The sequence below is a fragment of the Corylus avellana genome, chromosome ca10, assembly GCF_901000735.1.
Source record: "Corylus avellana chromosome ca10, CavTom2PMs-1.0".
NCBI classification, from domain to species: domain Eukaryota; kingdom Viridiplantae; phylum Streptophyta; class Magnoliopsida; order Fagales; family Betulaceae; genus Corylus; species Corylus avellana.
Window position 1 is genome coordinate 8,352,565 of NC_081550.1, and position 24,692 is coordinate 8,377,256.

The 24,692-nt window shown below is 34.2% G+C and overlaps 2 protein-coding genes across 2 annotated transcripts in view; both read right to left on the reverse strand.

Annotated features, from left to right (window-relative positions):
* Positions 1 to 395: 395 nt before the first annotated feature.
* LOC132163432 (kinesin-like protein KIN-12E) lies at positions 396 to 13,116 on the reverse strand. Its single transcript, XM_059573719.1, has 22 exons — positions 12,580 to 13,116; positions 11,838 to 11,993; positions 11,670 to 11,753; positions 11,301 to 11,420; positions 10,622 to 10,735; positions 10,451 to 10,543; positions 8,536 to 8,625; positions 8,365 to 8,435; positions 8,180 to 8,254; positions 7,971 to 8,058; positions 7,261 to 7,319; positions 6,914 to 6,977; positions 6,546 to 6,611; positions 5,835 to 5,984; positions 5,649 to 5,753; positions 5,183 to 5,418; positions 4,613 to 4,682; positions 4,469 to 4,525; positions 4,310 to 4,375; positions 3,268 to 3,327; positions 3,077 to 3,156; positions 396 to 2,611 (listed from the first exon to the last, which is right to left on the reverse strand). Exons 1-22 carry the CDS (start codon positions 12,850 to 12,852, stop codon positions 538 to 540), a joined length of 4,251 nt encoding a protein of 1,416 aa, XP_059429702.1. The 5' UTR covers positions 12,853 to 13,116; the 3' UTR covers positions 396 to 537.
* A 9,591-nt stretch (positions 13,117 to 22,707) lies between these two features.
* Positions 22,708 to 24,692, reverse strand: part of LOC132162864 (TMV resistance protein N-like) — a 5,061-nt gene continuing 3,076 nt past the window's right edge. Inside the window, exons 4-5 of the mRNA XM_059573083.1 lie at positions 24,039 to 24,311; positions 22,708 to 23,952 (exon numbers count right to left, since the gene is read on the reverse strand). Coding sequence (XP_059429066.1) covers positions 22,708 to 23,952; positions 24,039 to 24,311 — 1,518 coding nt within the window. The remainder of the gene's footprint in view (positions 23,953 to 24,038; positions 24,312 to 24,692) is intronic.

Here is a 24,692-nt window from a genome sequence, read left to right on the forward strand (position 1 = left end):
TTGAAAGATCCCTCAAATATAACACATTTTAGCAACAGTATACTCGCAATCCCATCAACAATGGGTTGGAACCCTTTTGGGCAGCCCTCCTCCCCAACAACCTGTTGTTGAAGCAAGGTCGGCAGATATTCTAAATTGAAAGATCCCTCAAATATAACACATTTTAGCAACAGTATACTCGCAATCCCATCAACAATGGGTTGGAACCCTTTTGGGCAGCCCTCCTCCCCAACAACCTGTTGTTGAAGCAAGGGTCCTAATTCAAGTTTTCAGGCTGAAAATTCCAGGACTATTATTTTTCTCCCCAATAATGATTAGCAGGCAAATGCGGATGAATTCTGAGACATATATGCTTTGGGAATTTATGATGATGCCTTTATTTACTAACAACTGCAGAGGAGAAACACTGAACACTGCTTCATTAAAGAATCAAAAGAACAGTAATAAAAGTGAGAGTCAATTACAAGTGCACTAATCACAGTTTTAGCTTCTGTGGAATTCATTCAGTTCAACGTAATGACAGTTAAACAAAAGACTTTAACTGTCACCTGATTTGCCTTCCCCTAGCAATGACTTTGCCTCCAGAACGGATGCCCGGATACTTTGCAGCTCGTCTTCCATCATTTCTGATAAGCACGACGAATGACACCTTGTACCTTCCAATAATCTGGTCATCTCCTTGGTGGCTGTAGACCTGGCTGTTCGTAATTCTTCTATTGTTCTCAACTCTGTCTGCAATTCTTCCTCCTCAATGTTCATTTCAAACTCCTTCGAATCTGCTTCAAACACATGCTGCTGGTATTCAATAATCATACTTTCAATTTCAGTCTTTCCAGTGTCCCTAATCTCCAATAGTATCTTCTTCTCTTGGATTACACCCTGAACTGCGAGTTCCATCTCTTCCACAGACCTCAAACCTTTCTGTATCTCTGCTTGAACTGCTTGCATCTCAGTGCCTAGCTTCCCATACTTCCTGTTCAAATCTTCAGATTCCCTTCTTATGGCCCCAAGTTTTTCCCGAGACAGCTTCATCTCAGTTTGCAACTTGGTTTTCTCTTCCTCGGCCCTGAGTAATTCAGTAGCTTTACCACCCGAATGCCATAGCTTCTGTGAGGGATCTATTTTCTCAACATTATCTATGGTAAAGAGAACCTTTTCATTCTCTTGTTTCCGGTTTTCCTCCTCCAGTTTTGATTTCAAGTGCGCAAGGTTGTTCCTCAACTCAACTTCAGACTGTTGAATCTTCCTCTGTGCAGTCTCTATTTCATCCTTCTGGGTTTGAAGACAGGCAAATTCATCTTTCTTTTGGTCCAGGTAAGACGTCGAAGCAATTACCCTTGATCTTGCCCGAGCTTCTCGTTGTTCAAAATAAACAACAGATGAAGAGAAGTTCAACAAAGAGTATTTGAGAGCTGATAACTTCTTGTCAATAAGGGCTCTTCTTTCTTTCACATCTGAAGTAGCAAGTTTAAGGGATTCATAATGTTGCCTCTTGTACTTAAGCTCATTTTCCGCTTCTTCAATTTTTCTTGAGAGCTTATCAACCTCAATGATTGCTTTCTCAAGTGAACCAAATTTAGTAATACTTTTAGCAGATTCTAAAAGCTGTGCATCTGCCCTTGACAGCTTCATTCTGACCAAATTCAGATCTTCTGAGAGCTTTACTTCATTTAGGTTTGATGGGTCTGTTTCCATGTCAAAAAGGATCCCAACATCGGTCTGATTTGAAAAATCTGCTTGACAATCTAAAGGATGCAGGCCAGGCATGCCATTTTCCTCGAGATATGCATTTCCTTGAGAATCAGTTTGATTTTTAATCATCATTTCAGAATTCCCAAGACATGGGCTGGACCCAACTTGCACATTTAATCCAGAAAACGCATTTTCAACTCCAGATATTGTAGGTTTCTCAAATGCATGACTTCTTTCGTGCAGCTTTAAACCTGAGAGAGCAGTCTCCGCAGTTAAATCTCTAACCTCCAAAGACATAGTAGGTTCAACTGACTCGGTATGATCTGCGTTGTCAACTTCAACAAGCTTTTCTGGGAAATCAATTTCTAATCTGGTTTCAAATCTTCTCTGTCCACAAGAAGACATCATTCTTTTGAGTTCATCCCTCTCCTGCATGGCTCTTTCATACAAACCCATTAATTTTTCATTTTCTTCATTAATTTCCATAAGCTGATGCTCGAGGTTCTCAACCACTCTTTTCATCTCAATCTCTTTTTCTTTGGCAAGTTCACTGAAACTATCCCTATTCTGAACTTCTGTGCTACCTTCTTCAGCCCTCTCAGCTTTATTTGTACTTTCGCAGATACTTTCTGCAGCAGCCCTTTCATACAATTCAATGAGTTTATTATTATCCTCAATCAAGACCTTAAGTTTCATCCGCAGTTCATCATTCTCTTTAGATAACATAATTGCTGTCTCATGAGCCTCTGCTTCTCTTTGACTTGCAGCAGCAATAGCATCAACCAATGTTTTCAGCTCCATTTGGTCATTCAAATTGATAATGGGAACATCAGTTGACAAAGAAGGAAACTGAACTTGCCGTATTCCTTCTTTTGTGGTTCTCTCTTCTTCGAGTTTTGCTAACAAATCGTTGACATGCCTGCAAGATTTGGAAATTAATATAGCGTTCATGATCAAATGGACATGCATCATTTTGTTACTAATTGTTAAATCATCATTTATCTAAAAAACTTATAGAAATGGGTAACATTCTAACACTTCAGCTCACGTGTGGCTCAAACTTTTTTTTTAATAAATGATGCCCAACAAGTGAGGTAAATTGACGAAGACAAAATTTGAACTCATGACTTTTTTGCTCAGATACAATGTTAAATTACCACTTATCCCAAAAACTTTAGCTTATAAGAGGTGGATAGTTTAATAATTTAATCAATATTTTAACACTAATAATAAAGGAGACAAAGAAACGGTAAACCAATGCAATAAAAGTTATACCATTGGCTAGAAATTAGAGTAGGTCAAGCTATAATATACCAAAATGATTTTTTATCTATTGAAACATCAAACCAAGATTAAAACTGCTATATGCAAATCACACCATTACCTTTCCAATTCTTCTTTCTCTTCAATGCACAATTCTAGTTTCTTGCATAGTGTGTTTATTTCAGCTTGGTTTTGAATAGCCTGTGATAGATAGAATTTGATGTACTCAATGAGATAGGAACCATTGCAATCAAATAAAAAAAAGGTTAAAAACTGAGAGAAAGAAAACATAAAAGGAAGCACATATCCCACCTGCATGCGGAGGAATTCGTTCTCCTCATTAATTGCAGACTTCCAAGGTGATCCTGGCTCCTGCATTCAATGATGTAAAAAAAATTATGTAACTATTTGCACGAGCCAATAATTTTTGGATGAGAACGAGGGAGTATAAACATAATGTAGACAAGTTGAAATCAATTCCCAAAGCTCAGAAAATTTATTGGGGAAAATATTATTTAGCCTCTCGAACTATTACCCATTTTGCAATTATACCTCCAAACTTTAAAAAGTGACAAGCTGGTCTGGGTTTTATCAATAGTAGTAATGATTTGCCAATGTGGTTTATGGCCGGCGGGCAAACATGCAAAGATTTCTTTTTTCTTTTCTTTTTTTGTAAGGATATGGAGCTTTCTGTTTGATATTTAAAAAAGATATTCTCCATTCAAAATTATTGGAATGGTATCCTAAATTATCTATAATTGTAAACATAAATCATTCAGGATGAACTTCGCATGAAAAACTACTTAGGTGTGTGAAGTCATATTAGGTGCAAGGGCAAGCTAATTTTTCCGGCAGTTTTTGACTCGCGACATGCAGGGTTAAGAACATTAGTAGCATGATACTACAGTTTGAAAGAATATTTTCACTCAGTGACAATACTAGAATACTTAACACCACTTCCAAAATCAAGAACAATGGAAGGGGCTGAAACTGGCACTGAATGTTACTTCCAAAATCAAGAATGAAAGTAACCAACGGCAAACTGTTTATTTTTTAGTACCATAGAAGCATAGGCGTCCTTTTGCAAGATTAGGTTCCTTTTCCTTTCCAAGTTAAACTCAGTACTAAAGTTATAACTCTGTTTTCAATGTACTGACGATAAAATACTAGTTAATTCAGAAAGATCTTACAACAATGACTATTATAGGAAATGTTCATGTATTACATTAAATCATTCAAACGTGAGGGGTACCATGGAACAGAGTAGCTCACTTTTGATCAGTATTTCAAAAATATATGAGAAATTAGCTACTGGAAAACATTGGAGAATGGATTTGATGAACCTGGATCTCACCTTATTGGAAATCAGTAGATTATCATCGCACTGAACTTCTCCCGTCACAACATCAGAATTTTCTTTCTACAGTATAAAAAATTCCAGATATTTAGGTTAAGAAGAAAACTTTCCTGAATGAAATTACCTTAAGGTTCCATGACAAAGATTGGAAATAACCTGAACAGTTGAAGGATCTGATTCATTCATAAGTTTCCAGTCAAGTGCTTCTAGCAACTGCAAATTTACACACAAGACATGCATTTAAGTCAGGGAAAAATAAGCTGACTATGACATTGAAATAAAGCCAAGCAAATTTTTTACCTTGTTTTGTAACACCATGACCTGTTCATTCATCATCTCCCGCTCACCTTCCTCGTAAAATGACTTTAACCTGTAGGTTTAAAGGATGAATAAGCAACAGAAGTATAAATCCTTGGGTATTTGAAATTGATTTTGGATAAAAAGATGTCAATAAAAATTTATAATTTGCAGAAAAAGAACTAACATATAGAAATAATTAAAAAATACAAACAATTTATCGAAGCAAATGAAACAAACACTAAATTCTTGATCCTTAAACCTGTTAAGTTTCTCCTAATAGAACACTAAGAGGCATCTGTGTTCCACTTTTGTATGATGCATATGTTAGCAATACATGTTTTAACAAATTTGAAGTGTCAAATTGAAGAACTCTTGTTTTGCTTCCAACTTCAACTTCATTCAATATAACTAACAATAAAAGTATGCTTTGTTCTCAGTCTTTATAATTTTTGTAATGAAAACATGTTAAATTAATTTTCTGCTTGCAATCAAGGACAAAGAAGGAAGTAAAGGATGAATAAAATGTTCACTGAAACAAGAGGATCAAGCTGCATAAAAATAAGGACGTACCTTCTAATTTCTTCCTTTAGCCGGAGATTTTCCATAGCAAATCTGGTCAATTCATGGTTCCTATCAACTTGTGCTCGAAGGACCTCAATTTCCTTCAAATGTTCCTCCTTTTCTTTCAGTAAATGTGTCTCAGCTAAGATCTTTCCAGAGGCAACTGCTTCTAGCCTCTTTATTGCAGCTTCTCGAAAACGTAGCCTCATTTTTAGGCCCTGTACCTCATCCTCTCTTTGTTTGGCCTGATTCACCTCAATAAAGAATGCCATAAGAAAACCAATAAATAATATAAAAATGTTCAAAAAATCATAACGATAACAAAGAATGCCATGACCACTGAAATCACATATAAGGTTCTGACTTTTACCATTCACTACTTAATCAACCTACAACACTATTTTAAATATTTCCAGTAGTTAGCAGCTAAAAATCCATTAACAAGTTAAAGAGTAAGATAATTCTTCAGACATACCAGCTGCACAGCTGCCTGAGTTTCAGCAGTCAGAGCCTGTAATGCAATGTCTTTATCCTTTTCCCTCTTGAAAGCCCCAACAAGGGCAACTTCATAATCTTTTTTCTGAGAATACAATACAACTAATTACAAATCAACAATTACAAACCAAAGGATTTCTCAAGCTTAAGTAAGAACAGCGCATACATGAGTCATCCTTTTACTAGAAGTAAGCGGACTAGACAATCCATGTAATCCTTCCCACTTAAAGGATCCTGGAGATCCAGAAAAGCTTGCCAGCAGAGTATCATTCTCCTGATTTTCAGCGCCTAACCCTCGTAGGCGAGATACTTCTTTCTGAAAAAATACAAATGATACACGTAAGAATGATTACAAATCACCACAAAATCTATAAGATGTAAATCTACTTAGCCTTATGAATCGCTCGTCTTGTAACACTGAACAAGAAAACAATATCTAATAAGATGAATATGAATTAGTGTTATTATGTCTTGTAACACCGATCACACCATCGGTATCCACTAACCTCCTATCTCTTTCTTGCAACTCCTCCCTGAAGGGTGGAGTGCAGTCAATTATGTCAACCGTTAAGAAAGGCAACACATTGAAAGCCGATAAAATAAACAGGGGTCACAGCCTTAAGGAGTTCAACATCAACAATTTATAAATACAAAATAAAATACTTTAGCAGAAAAAATATTGCAACAGTCAAAATTTACTCGTTCACATGGTGTCTGATAAATATTCTATAGGGCATTAATAACCAATTTGGTTCATTAACTTCAAAAGACATACCTCTAAGCAAAAAGATTGATACACGTGATGTATGTAACAAAACCTATTGGAAGTTACCTTAAAATAAAGGAGAACAAAAGACTCTGCAATTAAACACAGTACCTTGAGTTGTTGAATTTGCATCCGCATGGCAATGACATCTCCAGACGTATCCTCATTGACAATTGCCTGAAAAAAAATATAACAAAATGCTTTTAATAAGCAAAAATAACTAATGAGACGTAAAAGCATATGCATTCACAAAATTAGATAAGCTTCCACATTCACAAGGAGAGTGTTCAAATGTGAAAACCAGCACAACTATAGTTTCACAACAACTTAAGTCAATTCAATATTTCCCATTGCACTATCACATGAGTTCCAACATCTACTAGTGCATCCAAAGTAGATGTAAAATCTTTATCTTTGACTAGAAGAAGAACAACATCATAGATACAGGAAAAAAAAATGTAGAAAGAAAAGTCACATACATTGTTCTTAATAAATTTTGCACGTTGTGCAAACTTCAATGTGCTTAGTGTCTCCAATGAACAGCTGGAAAGAACCCCAAAAAATGTCATAATGTAAACAAGGTTAACTACATAATTTAGGCTCATTAAAATATAGAGAACAAGAAATAAATGCAATTGAAAGAACTATGGGTTCAGGTAAGACAACAGTCTTTCGAAAAATTGGAAAATAAAGAATGAAAGAACAACATTTAACTTAGGAGAGAAATTTTGAACTTAAAAAATAGTCAATCCAATTGCATAACATACTCTATATAGATAGTAAAGCTAGAATATAAAAGGCAGAATTTAAAGAGAGATTCACTGACCAACTAGAAGGAGTAATATTTGCAATTATAGTTGTTTTTGAATTTCCTCCTAGAGAATCCTGAAAAGAAGAGAACACAAAATTGATTTAGACAGTTAAATCATTGCAGTATGTCTTTGGATTATAAAAGGAATTCAGATTAAGTTATTATTTTCTCATATAAAGCACAACCATATTGTGGCAGCTACTTTACTATAATTTGATGCTAAAATTTCCAACTATCTGGACAACTATATTTTGCATTCAAAACCAAGTTATATTGCAAACTAACTGCAAGTTACATCCACTAACTCTCTACACAAAAACTGAATCAACTTCACTAAAAGAGAAAGGAAAAGGAAAAAGGTGGTTCAGCTTAAAAATAAAATAAGCCCACATTGCCCAAAAGCAACAACTAACTTTATACCTACGCTTTCCGCTGGATGCAATAGTTACTGCAGAAACTATAATAGTATCCCTAAAATATATATTTTGAAATATGAAGCCTTTGGCTATGTATTGCTTATGAACCAGCTCTTAGAAACTCTCAACTAGTATTAATCCACAACATGAGTTTTTCAAACATAAAGCAACAGATAATTTTCTCATATTCAAACAGACTAGTCTGCTCGCCACTTGGAGAAGTGTGCTTATATATAGTAAGTTGTAACCCATCTACAAAGTAGTAGAATGCAATCTTATAATTATCATCTAAAAAGGATCACCACCTACCTGGAGCAAAAATGTTAGCTTAGAATCCCGGTAAGGAACATGGAGCGACTTCCCATTGGACATATTGACTAGGTTCATGATCACAAGTCTGTATATATTAAAACCAACTTCATAAACAAATTGTAACATAACTATGCCAGATAAAATGTCAATAAAAAAAAAAAGTTATTAACCAATCATGACTATAGATGAAAGTAGCAACAACACACCCCAATGTTGAAAGGGATTTGTTGATATTAGTAGCTTCCTTAAGACGTTCACCCTCAGCACCAGAACTCTTCTGCCTGTGAGAGAATCATATAGCCAACAACACCAAGACATTAGTTGAAATTTATAAATACAATTGTTTTAACTCCTCTTATGATATGAGATATTCTTCTTTGCATCAATTTACCTTTCAGAACCAGCTAAATCAACAAGATTAAGCCGAGCAAATCGATGATGAGTTACACCTTGGGATTCCCACTGATAATAAACAATGAATTCTCAAACCAAGATAACATTTGGAAAACAGATGATGAAGTATTCAAGAAAATGAAGGAAAAAAATATTTACATTTACTCACCTTACTTTCAATTATGCAAGTAAATACACTATGGGAACGACTGCTAGCACGATTCATATTAGTAGCAGCTACCTTTCTGTTTGCTGACCCCTGGCAATATAAGAAGAAGAGAAAAAAAAAAAATGAGGAATATAGGAGTTGTGTACTTAACCAATAGAAAGAACGTTTATATCAAATGGGTCTATAGCCTTAGAGTTCAACTGTGTCTCAAACATATATACCCCTTTTAAGACAAAGTGTAGACAAAGTGAAGAAAATGAGTCTTTATATGATTAAATTACTCAAAGGATACAACCATTTAGACTCTCTAAATATTTGAGAGTGTTATCGTTTGTATTAACGGTTTAGACACAAAAGGTGGAGGCTATTAAACCTGTTCTCTTGTAGCCTACCACACATATTATTATATTGGGTTAGAAAAATATTACAATGATCAAAATATCCCCAAACCCTAATAACTCTTTTAACACTCCCTCTCAAGCTGGAGCATAAATATCACATACAAGTCCAGCTTGGAAGAAACAAGCAAACGAAAGAAAACTAAAAAAACAAACTCTAAAACTCCCCCTCAAGCTGGAACAGCTTGGAGCACACGAAAGAAAACTAAAAAAACAAACTCTAAAACTCCCCCTCAAGCTGGAACAGCTTGAGCACACATTACTAAGACTAATAAAATTAAAAATAATAAGAAAATACGCTAAAAAACTTCAACGCCAGTTGAAAACTCATCGGAAACTGCAACAGGCGGTCGGATCTACACCAAGGCCGATAGGATCTCGCCGGAAAACAACAAGGACTGGTCGAAACCTATCGCAAAACACCAAGGCCGGTCGGATCTTGCCGCAAAACACCAACGGTTGATCGGATCTCACCGCAAAACACCAACGGGTAATCGGATCTCACCGCAAAACACCAAGGCCGATAGAATCTAGTTGAACAACAACCGGCCGGAAACCACCACAAAACACCAAGGCTGGTCGAATCTCAACAACTAACAATGATCACATTTCACGTGATCAACCAACGAGTCTCACTGAAACTACTACTGCTGAAAAATACCAAAAACATAAGCAAAACCAAACAGAAACCTTCGCCGCTCGCCGGAGATTGCCGAAACTTAGCCAAAGATAGTCAGAACACGCTGGCGACAGGCAGACCACACCGGCAATACCAAAACCAGAAGCTAAACCACACAGAAACCTTCGCCGGAGACGTACCGGAGGCTCGCCATAGTTTCGCAGGAAACACACTGAAACACGCCGAAAACAGGCCGGCGTCCGACAGACCTCACCGGCGATACCAACAACCACGGCTACAAACCCAAGCAACGACCACAAGGCAGCAACTATTGAACATGCCGGTCACCACCACAGCACACGCTGGCAACCACCACAAAACATGCTTGGCAACCAGATACGTCACCAACCACCACAGAACACACCAACCACCATGACAGAATACCAAAAACAAACAAAATTGTTTTTTTGTTTTTTTTTCTTTTCTCTCGGTTTCCAAGAACAACTCAAAACTTCATCAAGGCACCACCCGTGTGGGCGGTGCTGCCACCAAAAGGAGACTCACTAACAATAGGACAAGAACTTCAACCAAAAGAAAAAGAGCAGAAAATTAAGACAACAAACAAAAGGCCAAGGATTTAAACCCCAAGTCTCTGATACCATGTTATAGTTTGTATTAATGGTTTAGACACAAAAGGTGGAGGCTATTAAACTTGTTCTCTGGTAGCCTACCACACATTATTATATAGGGTTAGAGAAATATTACAATGACCAAAATATCCCCAAACCCTAATGACTCACTCACAAACCCTAATAACTCTTCTAACAGAGAGCACTATATTACTATAAACAATTGAAGCAGCATTAATAAAGGAACAAATAATAAAGGGGTTATATACTTGAATAAGTTGTTGAATAACATCCCGAGCACTTGTAACTTCTACTTCCTTCAGATTTTCTACATAAACCCCTTTCTTAGTGTCTTCTCTTATCTGTAACATAAACATCAAAATGTGAGTTTTCTGTAAGCATAATTGATTGGTCGAAACTTTTAGAAAATTTATCCATACCTGCAAGTTGTTAGTTGATGGGTCCAAAAGATCAAGAATTTGTTCATTGTATATTTCCAAGAATGAGCATTTACAAGTGAATCTTAATTTTTCTTCTCTACGGGTCTCTTTTTCCTGCATACCAAAATCACGCCAATAATAATTGAATTTAATTAATCTCTAACAACAATTAAATCATGAAAGCTTCAAGAATTAACTCTGATATTAATGAGACTAACACTTAGAAGTAAGAAAGTAACTGACAAATTAGACGATAATCAAACGCTTAGCCACATGTTTGCATATCCATAAGCATTTAAACAAAAACAAGTTCAACCATTCCATCCATCCAAACGTCGATAACTAGGATACACAAGATTTCAAAATTTAGAAATTTAAGAATACTTTGTATGGTAGGAAAAGAACCACAAAAAATTTACGCACTTTCTAAATTCGAAAATATTTCAACAAGTACATAATAGATGTTGCTGTGAAGCTACAGATGTTAATCCTTAAGTATCTAAATATTTTATCAATCGTATGTGATTGGTCTGTAATCCAAATGATCATATGGAAAATAAGGTTAAGCAAAGGGACTCTTGTAATCCCACACACGCACACTCACAAACTCACACACAACACTCATACACACATATAATGCCTCTACCTAAAACCTATCATATAGTAGGAAGGCACATACCTTTTGAATTCTTGAGAATAAATTTTCGAAGACTCTAGGTGTCATCCCACAATTGACACTGTGTCTTCGAGTGCCTCCCTCAATGTCTCCTAGCATGGTGTGAGTCTTCCCACTTCCAGTCTAAATATAAAGATTACAAAATAAAGCAGTACTAAATCAGAATAGAATGCCAAAATGAGAAAATATTATTTGAAATTCATTGTCTAATAATTTGGAAATCACATTCAACTTTTCTGGCAAAACAACTATAAAATGGTCAACAAAATCTAGCGAAAGGGCAATTTGCATATCCAACATGTCAACATTATTGTTCTTAACCGAATCAAATTAACAGGGAACAAGATGAGAAAAAGCTGATTGGGGACCCACCTGGCCATATGCGAACATGCAACTGTTGTAGCCTTCCATACAGTTCTCCACCATGGGCAATCCAGCTACTTTGAATAGTTTCTCCTGTTACATCACTCAAATGAAGTCCATGGCATTGCAAAGACATTAACTAAGAGGAACAAAAGCAATAACAATCTGAGAGAGTACCTGGCTAATATTCTCATCTGCAACAAGGTCAAAGGTGAAGCGTGACTCAGGATGCCCAGTCCAAGTAATAGTCTGAAAGCTCTCTTGCCTAATGCATTTGCTGTAGCCTTGGAGGGATATTTCAGTACTACTAAGCGGACGGATTCTAATGATAACCTAGATCACAAAAACAAGCTAAATTCCAGTTGAGCTGTATAAAGCCACAGCACCTAACTCATAGAAAGAAAGAACAAAAAAAAACAAAGTGATAAAAATTTAATGAATAAAATCTAGGAGTTCTGATTCCACTGACAATAGCATGCTTATAACCATGTTCAGTAAACCAATAGAAACATTAACCTCAATCAAAGAATTAACAAAGTGATAAAAATTTAATGTGTTTCCTTCTAATTGCATTCAATTACGAACCCCCTACACAAGGGGCACGAAATTGAGGCTTTGGAATTGGAATGGAAGAAACTGGAGGCCTCACTTCGTATGAGTTTATACAGAATTGGGCCTCCAGTTCCATCCCATTCCTAGTCAAACAACAATCCGTGCTGCAAAACTCAGTTTTATACCCTAACGAAAATTCAACCAAGCAAAGCAACCAGAAAAAATATGCTTCAACAACTTTTGGACAAACATTTCAAAAGTAATTATTTTAGTTTCTTTTTCTTCAACAAAGCAAGTTTTGCTAACGAAAGCAATTAAAGTAGTTCCAAAAGAAAGGTCGACAACACCTTCCTCTTTGATTTACTACCTGCACATTTTGATCCTTCCAGAACGAGGGGTCCTCGTAGACCTCGAAGCTCTGGATAGACAGTTCCGCACCGCCACTGTTTACACCGTTGTCACCGTCGTCGAAGTTGCCGATACTCCGAACCGCCGACGAACACTGCACGAGGTTCTCTTTGGACGCAGATTTCAGAAGTGCCGGAGAGCTCCGGACCAACGGCACGGATTCCAGTGCGGAATGGTCATGGAACCCGAACCTGCTCTTGATTGCGGACGCCGTGTCCGATATGAACGGCATTATGTGCAAAGCTTTGTGAGAGCTTCGAGTTCAAAGAGATTGCTGGTAAGAAGTGGAATCTAGGGTTTTAGGGTGGATAAGTAGAGAAATTAGGGCAAGATATTGTGGAAGGGAAGGGCTGGGAGCCTGGGAGTGTTCGGGGAAAAGAGAGAAATGGAGGATGTGTGGGATTGGAAATTGGAAATCGGAGAAAAGAGGGAGTCTCACTGTGCTTCGGAGAGTCTCACAAATCGATCCTGACCGTTGGATTTATTCATTCGTTCAGGGAACCTGCGGGGGGAGAAAAGAGGGTGGTGATGTGATCCGACGGTGGAGAGTTATTGAGATGAACGGTCGAGATGGTTACCAATTGAAAATTGCGGACCGTTTGAGATCGGAATTTCAAATTTTTTGAATCGTGGAGCCAATAATAACGTTGAGGATGTGGAATTACGGATATGTCCCTTCTGTTCTGAGCTGAATTCTGAGAAGCACCCCCGTTTAACACCTTTTTTCTTTTGAGAAAGCTACTTCTATTTCTTGTGAGAATATACGTATTTCTCTTTTTTTTTTTTTTTCTTTTTTTTGAGTAATGATATCTTATACATTCATTTCATATCGATTAATGTGGTATATTTTAAGTGGATTTACATATCAATCACTTAAAAAAAATAAAAAATAAAAACTCTTAAAACACGTCACGTCAGCTGATATGAAATGAATGTAAAGAATGGCATTACTCTCTTTTTTAAAATAATAAAAATACTAATATTTTTTACACCCATTTATCGCATTTATTTAACATTTCTAACATGGCCACTTAAAACACGTCACTTTCTATTCCTTTCGTTTTAGGGTATTTTGAGATTTTACTCATACATTATTTTCGCGTGATGCATTTATGGCTATTTTCAATCAACATTCTTTCGACGTATGGTGATTGTTCTTATTTGGACTAGATCACTAGGAATGCTTTTACTACATTACTTGTTGTTTTGATTAAGTTGGTTAAAATATGTGGTTGGTTATTGCTTGATTCATTTGAAAGTATGTACATTGTTTTGACTATGCTTTGTAGTGAGCTCAAAATTTTGATTTGCATTTCAAACAAAAATCCTCATAAATATAGTAATGCCCCTACAAAAAATATACACAATAGTTAAAAATTATCATAATGTCGTAATAATGGGCGTATAAATTCATAAGTAAATATGCTATTAAAATGTTGGTACGATGCTTGTGTAGCATTATACATTATGTAAAGGGTGTGAACATGCGGGCAAATAATAATCGTTTATATCTACTATCCGCAACTATTTGTTAGCCGCTATCTGCACATGCAGTCAATGCAGATGCGGATGCAATTAACAAAATTTACTATCCGCATATGTGGATGTGGATAACCTTTTAGGGTATGTAGATGTGGTTAATAACTGCATCCACATATCCTTTATAAAATTTTGTATATTTATATTTAATAAATTCACCAAAATGACATTGTTTGGATTAAGCATATGTTATGTTTACATTGTTTTATGTTTTTTTTTTTCTTCACAATTCACTCATTCACTTGGGGAGAGAGGTAAAAGTAATGGGAGATTAATATATTTTCAAAACATTTGGGCTTAAAAAAAGAATTAAGCAAGTTACACTAAATATCGGTCTAAATTATTTTTAAAATCGTTTTAATAGGTCGTAATAGAGGCCCAAAAGGCTAAAATAGGCCAATTACGTAAAATGTGGATAACGGATAATAATCGCATTCATTAGTAAAAATATGATGCAAATATGAATGCGGATATCTAAAATTGATATCCGCATTTTGCGGATGCAGATGCGGTTATTTGCAATATCTGCATCCACATCTATACCCCTAATATTATGTATATGTAGTTTTTTTTTTTTTTTTTCCTTCTTTTTTTGTAGATATTGTGTATGTAGTTATCCTATAGAATTGCTGGCAATATTATGATAACCATTATATTATAGGAAATACTAGGTATTCTTCTAGTGTTCACTTAGTGTCCTCCCAACTATAATGTGACTTTTAAAATCACCGTTGAATTTGATATTATCATTATTAAAATCCACATTACAGTTGGGATGATACTAAGAGAACACTAAAAGAACACCTAGCATTTTCCTTATATTATCGTATTTAATTTTGTAACAATATATGTGTTCTAATTGAAATTGAACCAAATTACCAAAAAATTCACCCTTCTCTTTTCTTTTCTTTTTTTGTTCAAAACCCAAATTATTAAAAAAATTATAAAAAATAAAAAAATAAAAAAGGAAAAGGGAAAAACAATTGTGGGTGGCTGGCCACCCGCTGCAATTCAAGATTTTTTTATTTTTTATTTTTAATAAAAACAAATTTAAGGGTTGAAAGAAGTTTTTTTAAAAAAATTGGTTTTTTTGAAAAATATTGTCTATTATTTAAGGAATAACTTGGGAGGAATAGTTTACTCATCTTTGTAAGGGATTACTTATTCCCGTGGGAATAACTATTCCTAAGAATAGATCCCTAACAAATAAAAAAAAATGAATATTTTATAGGAATAACCATTCTATTCTAGGGGTCTATTCCGAAGACCAAACGGAGCCTACATGTAAATCTTTGTCTTTGCTTTCTCTTTTTTCTGCTTCTATATTTAATTTTTCCTTGCATTAGAGCACTCCTTGAAGCCTTACCAAAACTATTTTTGGGTTATCTTGGTGAGGCAATTTAACAAAAGTGCCTTACATCTCCACTTTTCAGACTTACTACCTTTTTGTTAAAAAAAAAAAAAAAAAAAAAAAAAATATAGTGAAGTGAACAATACTCACCAAATATAAAAAGTAGTGTTCACTCACCTATTCATTAAACAATTCATTTATCTCTCTTCCTTTTTGCTTTTCATTTCTCTTTTTTCCTTTAATAGTTAAAAAAAGAATAAAAAAAACTACTTTATTTAAATATTGTTTTTCATCTATTTTTTTATCATAGATAGAGGAGAGTGGGAGAGGGAGAGAGAGAGAGAGGAGAGGAGAGAATAGAAAAAAAGAATAAAAAATGTTTATAAGGTGCTACAGTAGTTCACTGTAGCAAATTTTAAGAAAATTGTTATTCTAGAAGGTCTGCTAAAGCACCAAAATTACTAAATTTAACTTAAAAGTTAGTTTAAAAGCCCTATTGTAGATGCTCTCATAAATTTAGTGAGTAAAATTTGATAAGGCTACTAAGAATACTCTTATAAATTTCTTCTGGTACCAAATGATGGCAATCAAAGAGAGATCCGGTGAAAGAAAGAATTAAATGATGGATTCTTCCCATGGCCCAATAACAGCTGCAAGCCCAATTGAATCTTATCGCAAGTTCATGCGATAAGGTTTCAAGTGGGCCGGGCATTCAGTATTAGTTGAATTTCCTGTGCAAAGGCAGAAGAGGAAGGATTAAACGCATGTTGATGCCTTTGTCAATCTTAGGAACTGCTTGGCATGTATTCTGACATGCCAAAGAATACACAACACTTTTAGAGATGGTGTAGTATAAAAAATGAGAATGTTTTAATGTTGATTTTTTTTAAAAAAGAAAGTAAATAGTGTTGAAGGGACGGGAAAGTGTTTAACAAACATAGCCTGAATTTGTTGAAAATTTCTGTCAGGATTTTAAAAGTCCAGCCCTCCAACTTTGACAGGGGAATGCCAAAGGAATTCATGTGATAAGGTTTCATAATCAGCGATGACATTGTGGTCACCTGAATCTGGCTCAAGAAAGAATTCATGTGATAAGGTTTCGAGTGCAATACCCTTTTGTCTTAGTTGAATTTCATGTGCAAGGGCAGAACATGAAAAATTAAATACCGAGAGATGTTACATATCCGTTTATAATTTATTTTTTGTTCATCTCTTTTGAACTTATAAGACTCACATTAGGCCCCATAGATTTGATAATGAATTTGCCTATATGTTATAGGGAGACAAAGAAGAGATTAATAAAAAACATAAACAAAACATTTCTCTTAAATGCATGTTGGTGCCTTTGTCAATCTTAGGAATTGCTTGGCGACAACAAAATCCAAGCAAATCTTATATCTGGACGAACCACGGCATTTGTTGAAAACTTTCATATTAATAAATTTGGTTTCATGTAATTTCAAGTCATTGCAAATGCTTGCCAAATTTCAAATGAGACACATGTGACTTTATTAGATAAGTTTGTATGAATTAGTTACAAACCAGTTTGTAGCAAATTTCCGTCCCTTCAAAAGGCAATGAAACAAATTTATTTCGTACAAAAACTCACAACAATCTTAACGCACAAGAGGCATCTATGTAGACAAAATTTATTTACGAGTAATGCCATACATTTATCCCACTTTAAACCCGAGTACCCGGGTACTCTTATATATACTGCACCTAAACATTCATTAACTTTGGTATCAAAAACAAATTAATGCTATATCTTCATCTCGTGCCCTCCAAGCACTATACTTTTCTCTTTGAATTTGCATTAAGATCCCCTTGACCATAATACTAATGAGTCAGATTATACGTCATTCTTCTAAATTTATGGGACCTACATGTAATGAATCTGGTCATCCACTATGAAAATGAGTGAAAAATAAGACGAAAAATAGTTTTTATAATTTTTCAATATTTGTAATACGAGAATATGCTATTCTAGGTCGAAGTCACAACCTATGACACGACCCTAGCATGGATTGAAATTAAGTTTTATGAATTTTTTCAATTTAGTCTTTAAAAGTATTATGTGTCCCTTACTATATGATGTTAGAAATAATTTTGATGGTTCAAAATATTCTTGTTAATACCAAACCATATTAATATGAAATTAATAAAATAAATATAATGCAATATAATAAAATTAGAGTAAGGAAAAATCTTACGATGCTATAGAATCACGCAAGAGCATTGTCTTTGAAGGTTGATTCGTGCCTTTCAGAGTATATAACTCAGTGCGATCAAATATCTTGATACATAACTTTTTAGAATTAGACTATAGTATCTACCTTCATTAAAGACATACTTCCCAATAACGATGACTAATAGAACAACCTAATTGTCAAAGTGGATGAGGGACTTCAGATTATTATTTTGTGAAAAATTTAATAATATAACATATAGCACTATGCATGGCATGAAACAAGTGGTTTTGACAGCACTATAAGATAATAAAAAACGAAGAAATGATTTTCATGTGTAAAAACGTACATGTATACACATGAGATTGAAGAAGATATTTTCTTCTACAGAAGTGAGTTGCTGACTTTTTCAAAGCTCACAATAAAGAAACTAGGGAAAATGCAGTTTACCCACTTAAGTTTTAGGAGTTTTTCAATTTTAACCCTAAAGTTTAAAAATTGGCAATCTACCCCCTGAAGTTTCAAAAATTGACAATTTAAACCTTATGTTTAATTTTTCCGTTAAATTGAAAGGAAATTTTTTTAAAAAAGCCTAAGGGCAATGATGTAATTTCATAAATTTTCGTTCATTTTGATAGAAAAATTAAACAGAAAGTTTAAATTGCCAATTTTTGAACTTTGGGGTTAAAATTGAAAAACCCCTAAAACTTCAGGGGGTAAACTGCATTTTTCCCAAAAAACTATAATGTTAATTTACATTAACGTTCAAAACTATAAAACCAATTAAAGATGATTTTAGCTTCTTTTTTTTTTTTTTTTTTTTTTTCTATAAAAGTTGGTTTGGTCAACTAATTAAAGTTGATTCCATTCTTCCATAAAAATTGGTTTAAGATCAAATTAACGGTTAAAAAATAAATAATGTTTGTAACACTACAACATATGATGTTTGTAAATTGTAACACTACAACATATGAGAAGTACAATATATATATTTTTTAATAACACTACTAAAAAAGCATGTAAAAAGTACTTAAAGCATTCTCATTAAGTTCTTTAAAATTTCTCTAAATTTAACTTATAAAATGCACTTCTTTTTTTTTTTTTTTTAATTCAACTAGCCATTTTTTAAAACAGCAAAATATCAAACTCTTTATATATTTCTCTACTTTAACTAACTATTATTTTTTTTATTAATAAATGTAATTGCCATGAAACTCACGCCACCCCAACAACCAAAATAATATTAAAAAATAAATAGCTTTTGCTTTTAGAGCATTCTCATTGAGCTCTTTAAATTTGGCTTTTCTTTAAAAATTTGAAAAAGCTCACAAAAAGAGTCATTTAACAAGCTCTCTACTCTATTTCAAATTTAACTTTGACCAACAAGGCTCTCCAAATATTAAGTGCCAAAAAGTGAAAGTTATTTAGTTTTTTTTAATCTTATATATTCATTTTCCTTCTCTCTCTCATCTACCAAGAACAAAAAAAGAATTAAAAAAAAAGAAATTAATAATATTTAACTAAAATAGAAAAAGATATAGAGAGTTTGATATTTGATTCATTTTAAAAGTGATTCTTCAAATTTAACTATTATTTGAAGAGCTCAATATGGATACTCTTACTATTTGAAGAACAGTTAATGCAAATGTTGAATTTAACTTTGGATAAAAAGTTTGATAGATGAAGTTTTATGTGGATTTTGTTAAAAATTTAGAGAAATATCAAATATAAAGAGCTTGATGGAGATGCTCTTACTATTAAAAAAGCACGTGATTCCACTACAAGAAATTTGATCATTAGCGACCAAATTATTAGCGGTGACCCAAATGTTGCCGCTAATGACCTGTCATTAGTGGCGACAATAAAGTCGCCGTTAATAGCGGATGCTAAATACCAAAATAATTGATATTTAGCAGCAACACCAATAGTGACGACTATTATCGCCGCTACTTACCACTCATCAGCAGAGACATCGCACAATCACCACTGTTGGGCACTCAATATTGATGACACACGTTGCCGCTAATTAAATACAATCAACGGCAACAAACTATGGCTGCTATTATGAGCCTAACAGCGACATCTCAAAGTTGTCATTATTGAGTGGTCAATAATGGCAATGTTTGAAGTTGCCGGTCCTGAAAAAAAATAATAAAATAAAATAAATAGGCCTTATTTCGGACCCAGTTTGTTGAAAATTTGACGGAATATTAACAGGCTATAGCTCTCCAACTTTGACCAGGGAAAGCCAAAGGAAAAGAAGTGGTAAAAAGGCTGGAAACTTCGTAGAAATAAACTGACTACTATATATATATAATGTATAATTCACACATGTTTTCATCAAGGCAGCATGAGGATTGGGGCAGAGCAACACCTCCTCCGTGGGTTTCTGGTATTTATTACCCTATTTCTCGCATGGAGCATGCCAGTCACCGGTACGAGTAATTAAAAAAAAAAAAAATTAAGCACCTTTTGCTCAATCTTTTTTTATTTTTTATTTTTATTTTTTTATTTTTTTATTGTTTTATTTTACATGTAAAAATAAGGTTTTGCCTTCATTTGTGAGGGCTCTCTGTTTATGTTCCTTTGATTCAATTTAGATGTTAATTATTATTATTATTTTTTTTCCATTTCAAACTTAATTTTAAATATATATTGTGGTGATATATTTGTTCCAATTAATACTAAATTACAGGTCGTGAGAGGATGCTGATAGTTCATACACAATATAGGGAAGAATTGTCCGAAACCGTCGCTGCACAATCATTTTCACCGCCTCCGCCTCCGCAATACATACCACGTTCACCGCCTCCACCTCCCGGAGCGTCTAGAGGGCAAATCCCCTAGTAGACATTCCCACTATTTCATGTATTAGTCATCTAATGTTTGATTGTAATTGAGTCATATGCCATATGTGTTAAAATATAGATTTTTTTATATTGGGTTTATATTTTTCATATTATATTATTTTTCATAAATGTGTGATTGTAATCAAATCATACATTATTTGTATTGTTTTCATCTACCAGTTTTCTTCAATAAATAAGGGTCATTTGTATTGTAACGAGATTATTAAGAAATAAGAGCAAACTATAAGCCTTAGGAGCAATTCCTAGTAGTAGACGTGATTGTCTAGCACCAAACCACTTTAAAAAAAAAAAAAAAAAAAAAAAAAGCTCTTGCTTTTGCTGTTTCTTCATTTATAATTGTACTTTTAAGATTCATGAATTTTATTTGGAAAAAATATAATTTAGTCCCCCAAACTATTAGTCATTGTTATTTTAGTTCCCTAATGTTCAAAAAAGTGATAAAGCAGCCCTCAAACTATCAAACAGTTGCAATTTGGCCACTCCGTTAATAATTACCGTCAAATAGGATGAAAAATTAAATACTACGTTGTTTTGGCAAGGTTAAGTTACTAAAATGCCTTTTTGAAAAAAAAAAAATTTTAAAAATGCCCTCCAAAACAATGTCGTTTTGAGGAAAAGAAAAAAAAAAAAGGTGGTTTAGGGGTGGCTCGCCCGCCCCCTAAACCACCGTTGTTGTTTTCTTTTTCCTCCTCAAAACAACGTCGTTTTAGGGGAACATTTTTTAAATTGATTTTTTTTCAAAGGGTATTTTAGTAACTTAACATTGCCAAAATGACATAGTTTTGAATTTTTCATCCTATTTGACGGTAATGACTGATAGAGTGGCCCAATTGCAACTGTTTGGTAGTTTGGGGGCTACTTTATTACTTTTTTAACATTAGGGGGCTAAAATAGAAATTGCTGGTAGTTTGAGAGGCTAAATTACATTTTTCCCATTTTATTTACATTATGAAAACAAACCAAAAGAATCTGAAAGACCTTCAATGTAGGACAACTAAACTACCCAGAGAGAGACACAGAGATCAAGTAAAAAAAAAGACTAAGTATCACTTTATGTAACAATTGGACAAATAACCAAAAAAAGCATAGAAATGTCATTTTATTAGATGTGTTTGTATGAATTTGCTATACAACAGTTTGTAGCAAAATTTATGTTATTCTTTCAAAGATTTACTTCAAAGTTCCTACGTGATAGAATTCGTTGGTTAATTAAGATAGATAACATGATCCTTTCTCCATTTATTCCTAGTGACACTATAATCAGAACAACTCATTTTCTATTTGTAATTGTTGCTTAAATTAAAAGAAAAATACAAAAATAGAAAGACAGAAAAAGCAAATTTGCGAAAAATGTTGGTGATTAGTCTTGAGACGCTAATTAAACTTATCTAAATAAAAAGCTTGGTTGGTCACTAACAATTCAACAAGTAACAAGCAGAGAAAGAAGAATGAACATAATACATTCTATAGAGGCTGCCAACCTGAATTCATAAGTGCAGGGGGTTAATGGGGACTGGTGAAGAGATCCAGAGAGCAATTGAATTTGAGTTGCCATCATCATCATCATCACAACATCTAAGAAAGTTGAATATCATCAATTAAATCTATCTCTTTCTCTTCATATCTATGTTCTAGATGGAATCCACAACTTTTAAAGAACATTGACTTTGAAGGTCTGCCATACGAATCCTTGCACGTAAATTTAACTCGAAGATTATCCGTCTTTAGCTGAGATTGATGTGAACCAGGGAAATTCAACCACACATGATTTGAGCCGGGTGATTTATGTATACAATAAGTATGAGAATAGATGTGTTGACCATTATTGATGACTTCAACTAGAATTCCCAAAGTAACCCTAACTTGTACATCCTCTGTTCCCAAAACAGCAGAGAAAGCAAATCATGTATTCTCCGAATCCAAATGTACAGCCTCATTGATATATATTTCACACGAATTAGCATTTGAAACCTCTTTACAATGGTTGAAGTAATCTGGAGTCTTATTCCCTGTAAATAGACAGCCAAATTGGTGGTCCTTAGAATGTCCATGTTGCATGAATGTGACAAATTTTCAGTGATAAGACCAACAAATCGATGCACTCATTAACAAGTATACGTGAAAGAGAGATACCTCAATCAATAAACAAATTTGCATATCGACCCCCATATTTTCTTGCAATCCAGGGCAATCAGAGAAGTCAATCCATTCAAGTCTTGGTGGAAGTTTTGGAATTTCTCTAAGTTGCTTGCAACTAGCCTCTTCAATCCAGCAAATTTGTTGAGCCACACAGGAAGGCTAACAATAGCGCTACCTGATAGATCTAGCAATTCAAATCTAGAAGGGCAATCATGTTGAATCAATAAATCTGATTCTAATGGAACATGGTTTCCAAGAATTAAGTTTGGAAATCTTCTACCTTCTTCTAAAAATATTGCCAATGACACACACCTATTAGCACTCATAAAAATTAAGTTTGGTGGAAGTCCTAGAATTTCTCGAAGTTGCTTGCATTCCATCAAAAAAAGGAACTTCAATCTAACAAATCCTCTTATGCATGGAGGAAGGGCAACGATATAACTCCTTGATAGATCTAATTCTGTCAATGTGGAGTAACACCCAAAGGTCCAAAATAAAATTGATTCTGAGAGGAATGCTTGTTGAAGTTTTGGAAATACTATCGAGGAACAAGCATCAGCAGAATCGCTTGTATTCATTGGAGGCGACAATTGAAGTAATTCCGCCATTGATGAAATTGCAGATTCCTCTACAGATGGAACATTGGGCATGGATTGTCTCGTATCCTCCAATGTTTCTAGAAACTCAACAACTTTTGAACAGACGTCAAGACAAAGACAACAGCTATGTGGAAGATTCATAAAGTTTGTTTGACCGCCTAAACATGGTAATATAATCTTATTCAGGTCCTGCATGCTTAGTTTTTCTAAATGTTGCAACTTACGAACGCTATCCGGAAGATTCATAAGGTTTGTGCAACCATTTAGATTTAAGGTTTTAACCCCAACGAGGTACGCAATGGACGAAGGTAATTCCTCTATACCAGTTTCGCTAAAGTCAATTTCCTTTAAACATTCCATTTGACACTCAATTTCTGGAAAGTTCTTAAGCTTTGAGCAACCGGGAAGCCAAAGATTTTCAAGAGATCTCATCTTGAGACTTTTCGGAAAACTCATAAGCTTAGAGCATTCGCAAAGACTCAAACTAATGAGCTTATCAAGAAATCCAACAGAATGATGAACCTCAACTAAATTTTTGCAACCATCTAGAGCCAATTTCTCTAAGTTTGGGATCCTTGAAACATCAGGAATTTTTCTTAGGAATTCACAACGAGAGAAATTCATAATTGTTATGTTTTGGAAATTCTGTCAAGAAAAAGAGGAAATACATTAGTTTGAAAGAAATTTACAATAGAACCTAAAGAAAGAAATATTAAAAAGAATAATTCTACCTGGACTCCCTCCAATTCCTTCAAGTGACTTTGAGGCATTATTAAAACAACAAGGTTCTTTCCACGAAAATTGGATGGCAAAGATTCCCCAGGATATTTAGGCCAATCAAGCAATCTTAACTCATTTGAGAGAAAATTAGGCTCTTCAGAAAAGTGTGCATTACGATTTATAAACATTCTGAGCCTTTTCATCTTCTTGAAGGCTTTGGGACTCAAGTGTATCATGTCTGGTTTAGGCAAATCTATCAATATGCCATCAACTTTACTTGTTCCCTGACAAGGCAATGAATAGATAAGTGTACCAGCAAAATTCTAACATAAAGTTCTTCATACTTTTAGCATTTCCTAGTTCCTAGAACTATAATGCTTGTCTTAATAAAATTCAAATACATATATATTACTTTGTAAAAATAAACAAGCTTATAGTACTTGTTGTCTTCGTATATTGCTTCTTCTGGTTTTGTTAGATTTTGAAAATACCCATGTTTTTTATTTAAAAATAAAAAATTATAAAGATTCATGTGTTTATCTTTTTTGCAACATCTTTGCAATTTTTTAATTTTTTTTTCATATAAAACACAACATGGGTATTTTGGACATTTAACAAAAATTGACGGAAAATCTTAACAGAATGAGGTAAATTGAAAGAAATTG